Source organism: Mus caroli, chromosome 15 (genome assembly GCF_900094665.2).
Source record: "Mus caroli chromosome 15, CAROLI_EIJ_v1.1, whole genome shotgun sequence".
Classification (NCBI taxonomy): Eukaryota; Metazoa; Chordata; class Mammalia; order Rodentia; family Muridae; genus Mus; species Mus caroli.
This window is the reverse complement of record NC_034584.1, coordinates 73,255,848-73,263,191: the sequence shown is the minus strand read 5'-3', so window position 1 is coordinate 73,263,191 and position 7,344 is coordinate 73,255,848. Positions and strand designations below refer to the sequence as shown.

Here is a 7,344-nt window from a genome sequence, read left to right as displayed (position 1 = left end):
ACACACACACACACACACACACACACACACACACACACCAGGAAGTTACAGCTAGCTTTTGTGGTTAGTCTGGGAGCCGGTTCCATTTCCTTCCATACCTGGGCATATTGTTTCTGCAGGTGAAGCGTGCTCAGGCTGGGGCAGAGCAATTCTTTATGGCTTAGAGCTATTGCCCAGTGTAGCCTGACTCAAGTTCTCATGAGCCAAGGTCCTTACCTGGCATATTGTGTTCCAGTAAAGAAGGAGAAAGCATAGAGCGACATGTGGAGAAATGCAAGGGTGTCCTCAGCATAGGAAGGTATCTTTCCCATTTCCTCCTGCCTCACCCAGATCCCTGGTGAATGATACAACCATCAAGGCATCTCCAGATGCAGATGGAGAGTGGCTGAGCCCGAGGACACTGCACTGGTTTTTACTCTTCTGTGAGATGCTCACCTTCAGGGCCCTCCACAATAGTCTGGGGGCTGTTCTTTTAATCTTGGCTAATCAGTAGGTAAATGACCTTCTGTGGAACGTCCCCTCTTAAATATGAGTTTTGTACATGAGATTGGCTTTGTCTCCCTTTTCAGATCTGTCTTTCTTCACTGGGACACATCTCCCGAAGCGCCGCTTCGGGAGAGCAGATCTCTTCCCAAGTGTTATAGCTCTTAGGACAAAGGCTCGGACGATGGAGTAGTTTTAGCACACCTTTATTCCCTGGATAAGATTTTTATACAGTTTTGGGGATGATTCAGGGTTTGACAGCAGGTACTTCTCATTGGCTTGGACTGAGAGTTTGGGGAAACCTTATTTGCATGTGGGAGGGCTTGGTTCAGCTACTATGTGATTGATGCATACCTCTCTGCGGGGGGGCTGTGGGAGGCTGTAGCTACATGACAGGAACCAGGTGCCCAGGAGGCCACCGGGACTCTGGGGTTCCAGTCCTTTGCTTGACTGGAGACCAGACTGTCTGTGCACAGCACACCACCCCATATGTGTGTGGTAGGGTCTGAGGTTGATGTCTCATGTCTTCTCCAACTTGCTTACGGGATGTCTTAGTTAGGGTTTAATTGCTGTGAAGAGACACCATGACCAAAGCAACCCTTATAAAGGAAAACAATTCATTGGGGCTGGCTTGCAGGTTCAGAGGTTTTAGTCCATTATAGCCAGAGTGGGAAGCATGGTAGCATGCAGGCAGACGTGGTGTTGGAGGAGCTGAGAGTTCTACATCTTGTTCGCAGAGAGCAGAAGGAGACTGTGTGCCACACTGGGCCTAGCTTGAGCATAGATGACCCTAAACCCCACCCCTGCAGTGACACACTTCCTCTAGCAAGACCATGCCCACTCCAAAAAAGACCACACCTCCTAATAGTGCCCCTCCCTATGGGCCAAACATTCAAACACATGAGCGTATAGGGCCATACCTATTCAAACCACCACACTGGGCCAGGCTCTCTTGCTGAACGCAGAACTCACTGGAGCTGGATCAGCCAGGCAAGCTAGCCTGCTCGAGAGGGAACCTAGGACTTGCCAGGTTTTAGGGTTCTGGGGAATTCAAACTCCCATCCTTAGCGCTCTACCCACAGAGCCGGCTCCTCAGTCTTCATTTGTTTTTTGTTTTTGGGTTTTTTTTTTTTTTTTTGGCAATGCTAGAAGTGAACCACAGGGGCTGACACATGCTAGGTGAGTGCCTACCCCGGAGCTGTGTCCCAGCTTGCCGACTAGAGCTTTCTCCTGTTCTGGAAAAAACCTCGGTGGTGACCCATGACTATATAATAACCCAGGCTAGCTTAGAACTTGCTATGCAGGCCAGGATAGACTCAAACTTGAAGCTATTCTCCTGCCTCTGACTCCTGAGCACTGGGATTACAGAGAGTGCCACATTAAACTCCTGATCTCTCAGCCTCTACCTCCTGAGCACTGGGATTAAGGCATTTATCATCATGCGTGGCTTATGCCATGCCTGGGATGGAGCTCAAGGCTTCGTGCATGCTACTCTACCAACCACAGGACACCCCGCCCTCATTTGATTTTTTTTTTTAAATATTGATGTATTTGTGGGTATGCATACATGTGCAAGTGTGGTCAGTGGGTTCTTACCTTCTACCTTGTTGAGACAGGGTCTCTTGTCACTGTTGCTACTGCACTTTGTCCCCCAAGCCAGCTGGCCTGTCAGTCTCCTGTCTCCACCTCCCATCTCCCTGTAGGAATGTTCAGCTCACACATTTGGGCCACCAGGCTACCCTCTGAGTCATCTCCTCTTTTCACACTTAGGGGCTCTTATCCGAGAATCTCCTTTCCACTCCACTGTCTATTCTTAGATTCTTGCATGGTGTCTTCTCTGGTTTTGGAAGTCCAGATCCATTCTGCTTCTCCGTGGGTGCTGTTTAACAGGGCTGGGCAGAGTTGAGAAGTCAGTTCTGCCTTGATGCCTCTCAAATTGGGTTAAAGTCCCTCTAAAACATCAGCCAAGGCCTGATGTGCCAGCCACACCTGAAGCGCCTCCCTGAGCTCCTCTGCTAATTACCGGCTGCAGGGAAACATGGTATCCACCCAGGCCTGCTGGACCAGCTGCTCCTACAACACAGGGTCTGTGGTCACTGCTCTGAACCGGTCAGCAGCGGCTCCAGCTGCCAAGGAGAAATCCTTGAAAGGTGACCATAGGGGGCGCCCCTGCTGCTCAGGGAGACCAGACGAGTGAGCTAAGGAGATAAAGCCAGGTGTCTTCATTGATTGATCTCTCTGCTTTATTAACCGAGGCAGTCTTCTTGATGAACGCGAAACTCGATAGTCGTTGGGCTCATCTAGTTAGCCAGGTGTCCGGAAGACCCACACCCGGCTTAGACACTTTGTCCAGGAGACCCACGTACGACTTAGACACTTTGTTCGGGAGACCCACAAACGGCTTAGACACTTTGCTCTAATTTCCGAGTTCGACTTTTTTTTTTTTTTTTTTTTAAATAGATAAAGCATCCATCCAGCTTGCTCAGATTAGGACCCAAAGAGAGATGCGTGCATGGTGAAGGACTATAGCCCCCTATAAAGCCCAGAGCCTGACAGGCCCTTGATTTTCTTAGCAATGGGTCAGGGAAGGGTGGGCAAACTTCAGAGGGTGTGGTTAAGCCCAGCAGATCTGGGATGCCCCAGCATCTTCTACAAGGGCTGGGGTGCTGGCCTTTTTCACGAGGAAGGCAGGCTCTGGAATAAGGAGTGGGTTGCTTAAGGAATCCACAAGATGTCGCACCTGTAGGGCTCCGGGGTCTGCGAGCCACGCTTGACCCAGTGTCTCCCGCCAGGCCCGGGGGATGCTGCAGAACCGCGTCCTGCTATGGAAGGAGCAGTCGGAGGCCAGCCGCAGCCCGTCGCGTGCCCACTCCCCGGGGCTGCTGGGCCACGCGCTGGGGCCGCCCTACCCCTCGGGCCGCCTGACGCCCACCCGGCTGGACATGGTGAGGCCCTGGCCGCCCCCGCCGCCCTTCGCGCCCCTGCCGCCCTTCTCTGGGCCCTGGGCGCCGCCGCCCTGCGCCTGGAGCCCGCCGCCCCCTGCGCCCCCGCTCTACGCCGCGCCCCTAGCGCCCTGGCGCCGGGGTGTCGCCTCAACGCCCCTATGGTGGCCCCACCGTGTCCCCAACCCTTACGCCGACGCCTGGGATTGGGGTTGGGGGCGGGGCTAGCTAGGCTCCGCCCCTCCCGCCCCACCCCCTGCCCTCTCCCCTCGCAGCCCCCGAGGCCCCTGGGAGAGTACGGCACCCCCCGCAGCCGGCACGGCTCCGGCTCCTACGGCCCCGAGCCCGCCGAGGCGAGGTCCGCGTCCCAGTTGGAGCCAGACCGCCGATCGCTGCCCCGGACGCCGTCGGCCTGTGGGTACCTAGCACCCAAGGGTGCAGGGGGCGGGCTGGGAAGGAGCTGTGCTGTTGGGCTTCAGCAGGAAGGATGGAGGATAAACTGCTCACAGAACTTCCACTCTCTTCCCCGCAGCCTCGCTCTACGCTAGCAGCACCCAGCGCTCGCGGTCCAATTCCTTCGGCGAGCGCCTGGGCAGCGGCGGCGCCAGGAGAGTCCGCGCCCTGGTCTCCCACTCGGAGGGTGCCAACCACACGCTGCTGCGCTTCTCGGCTGGAGACGTAGTTGAGGTGTTGGTGCCCGAAGCTCAGAACGGCTGGCTCTACGGCAAATTGGAGGGCTCGTCCGCGTGAGTGGAGCCCCGGGGTCTGCGCTCCACCGAGGTTCCCCGGGCTCCCCTTCTCCAACCTCTGTCTGCCTCAGTTTACTCGGCCACTCCCAGGGCTGAGATGAGTCAAATAGGAGGGCTGATGGGATGGATGGGCAGCGGGCTCTCAGAAGCGAGGGGCTCAACAAAACCCCTGCCTTCGTGCCTTCTGTGCGCCCCTTTGCGCCCTCCTGTGCTGGAGCTGAGATAGAGATGGAGACGTGGAATAGCTCACAGCCCTGAAGAATTTACTTGTGCTTTTCTACACCCTAATGTGGAGGCGGGAGAAGCAGACACCTCGGAGTCTCCGCACAACCTGGAGCACAGGGAGGGACTGGTGGCCCACTAGAGAGTATGCTATGCGGGGCTCTGGTTTCTGCAGGAAACAGAGGACAGGGTGTGGCTCAGCCTGCACCACTTCTCCTCTATCTTCAATAGAGGCCAATGCATGAACCCTAAAGGGCCAAGAGGTGACCGCTGGGCGCCCTCCTACAGGAGTCTGGGGGTGGTGAATGAGAAACGGACTGGTGGCGGAGGGCTGAGGTGGGGGTCGTGTTGGTCCAGGTGGAAATGGAGTAGAAGACAGAGAAACCGGGTGGGTAGGGACAGAGTAAGATGTGGGTGTGAACTGACTAGATAGGGGGTGGACTAGTGGGTGACCCCAGTGGGTATACTGTAGGAGGCCAGTGGGTAACTTCCCAGGTGAGTTAGGGGTGGGTGAGCAGAGGTGGGGAGGTAAGGTGGCTTCCAGTTAAGGGTGGAAGTCAAGACTCCTCAGTGTCCTGTGGACCAGGAGCAGAGGTGACTGGGGGTCTGAACTGCAGGCTTGCAGTGGGTGCCATGGCGACCCACAATGCGCCACAGATGATTTGCAGAGCCCGGCACAAAGCCTACTAGATACTACTGCCCTACCCACCAGCAGGGCAAAGGTTAGAGCAAGCGTCTCCTCACTGGGCCCGGCTTGTTAGGTCAACCACTTTTGGATGAGGGGTACTCTTTGGAGAAGATCCTCCCAACATCTGCTGCCCATGGACTTTCTGAAAGATTAAGGAGTACCAGAACTGGTGGCTGGGGTCCCTCATCCCTGGGCAACCCACTAGCCCGGGCCGACTCCAAATCGGTGGGGAACAGTGAGCCAGAGAAATAACCAGGGGGCCCATGACTGAGGGACATCACCGGATGACCTTGAACAGCCTCCTGTCTTACCTTCCAACTGCTGCTCTCCCAGGAGCCTCAGCCCCTGGTGGGGCATGAGGCTAAGTACCATGGGTTCGGTTTGGCCCAGACTACTGCGAAAGCCACGCTGGTTCAGGGGGCCCTTGGTGTCTGCCCTACAGGAGTGGCTGGTTCCCTGAGGCCTATGTGAAACCTTTGGAGGAGATGCCAGTGAATCCCATGAACCCTGTGGCCCCTATGAACTCCATGGCCCCCATGAGCCCAATGAATGAACTGCCTTCCAGGTACCTTAGTTGGTGGGGTGGTGCCCTCAGGGCATTCCTGCCTCCCCTTCAGGAGACATCCATGAGATAATCTAATGGGTTTGGCCTCTTGGGTCTTTGGAGAACTGTGGCTCAGGTCTCCCACCTCCGTATGATGATGTCTGCCTGTATAGCTCACTGTGCCTCCTGTCAGGGCCCCTTCACAGCCCCTGCTCCCCAGCCTCAGGCCGGGCAGATGGGAGGGGGCCACCAGGCCTGCCTGCTTTCTCTGACTCAGGTCCTACCCACTCCGGGGCAGCCACAGCCTTGATGACCTCTTGGACCGGCCAAGCAATCCCACAGCGTCTTCGGAATACTGGGATAGTCAGTCCCGCTCTCGGACCCCGAGCCGTGTCCCCAGCCGTGCCCCCAGCCCCGCACCCCCGCCCTTACCCAGCAGCAGGCGCAGCAGTGTGGGCAGCATGGGGGCAGCCACCGATGTCAAGGTCAGCCCCACCTGTCCTCGGCCTGGCCAGACCTATGGAATAGCCCAGCAAGGGAGACCTTGACCACTGCTCTCCAGGGGATGGGAGGGAAGTGGTGGTGAAGGAGTGGGCTGGGACCACAGGGTCACCAGCCTTACCTTGCAGGGCAGTGAGCCCCAAGCACTGTGCAAAGCATAGAACTTTCTCAACTGTGAAACCAGACTTTTGGCTGCACAGTGTTCTCAAATCTGGCCCTGCAGGGCCTCTACCTCCCAGTTCTATGCTCTCCTGGGGTGAGTGGTGGGACCCCCGTCTTCCCTTCGCCCCTGAACCTGCCCTCCCTTCGTGCAGAAACTTATGTCCTGGGAACAGAACCCCCCAGAGCTCTTTCCACGGTGAGTGCTGCGGGCAGGAGGCCAGATGGGAGCAGGTGACTCAAAGCAGGAGGGCTGCAAGAAGCAGCCGCCTGGCCAGCAGCCTGGCCACTCCCCCTAGGCCCTGAGCCAATGGGGATCTGCATCCCTCACTCCAGCCTATCCCCCCACAGGGGTACAAATCCCTTTGCCACCGTGAAGCTTCGTCCCACAGTCACCAACGACCGCTCAGCACCCCTCATTCGCTGAGGCGAAGCCCTCCGCCGGGGCCTGAGGTGGCCCAGTACACCTGCCCAGAGCTATTCCATCCGGCAGCAGCAGCAGTGGATCTGAGATGCCAGGCGCCAACCCAGGGGACCATTCTTACCCCTCTGCCCCTAGCCCAGGATCTCCTTGAGGGCTGGGCTTGCAACAGGAAGCAGGCAGAAGGGGGTGGAAGCACAGAGCAGCTTGTTGCTTTCGGGACCCAAAGACTCTTCCGGGTACCTAGCATCTTGCCTTCCATCCTCTTTCTGCCTGTGCCCCAGTGGGAAGCACCCCCTCTCCCACCTCTGTCCCAACTGCACCCCTGTTTAACTTTTTGTAAATGATTAAAAAAAATAAAGGAAGTGAACACAGTGGGAGTGAAGGTTTCTGGTTTGGGGACAAAGTCTTGTAGGTGCAGATTCCCTGGTATAAAGGCTGGTTTTGTGTGTCAACTTGACTCAAGCTGGAGTTATCACAGAGAAAGGAGCCTCCCTGGAGGAAATGCCTCCATGAGATCCAGCTGTAAGGCATTTTCTCAATTAGAGATCAAGGGTGGGAGGGCCCCTTGTGGGTGGGGCCATCCCTGGGCCAGAAGTCCTGGGTTCTATAAGAAAGCAAGTGAGCAAGCCAGG

The 7,344-nt window shown here is 56.6% G+C and overlaps 1 protein-coding gene across 2 annotated transcripts in view; it reads left to right on the top strand.

Annotated features, from left to right (window-relative positions):
* The window catches only part of Baiap2l2 (BAI1 associated protein 2 like 2), a 27,718-nt gene extending 20,634 nt beyond the window's left edge, over positions 1-7,084 (top strand). The window contains exons 8-14 of one of the 2 annotated variants that reach the window (XM_021183436.2): positions 3,276-3,428; positions 3,701-3,839; positions 3,958-4,171; positions 5,527-5,649; positions 5,906-6,113; positions 6,444-6,487; positions 6,640-7,084. In XM_021183436.2, coding sequence (XP_021039095.1) covers positions 3,276-3,428; positions 3,701-3,839; positions 3,958-4,171; positions 5,527-5,649; positions 5,906-6,113; positions 6,444-6,487; positions 6,640-6,715 — 957 coding nt within the window. In that variant the 3' untranslated portion in view covers positions 6,716-7,084. The remainder of the gene's footprint in view (positions 1-3,275; positions 3,429-3,700; positions 3,840-3,957; positions 4,172-5,526; positions 5,650-5,905; positions 6,114-6,443; positions 6,488-6,639) is intronic. The other variant, XM_021183437.2, reaches the window with a different exon arrangement.
* The last annotated feature ends 260 nt before the right edge of the window (positions 7,085-7,344 follow it).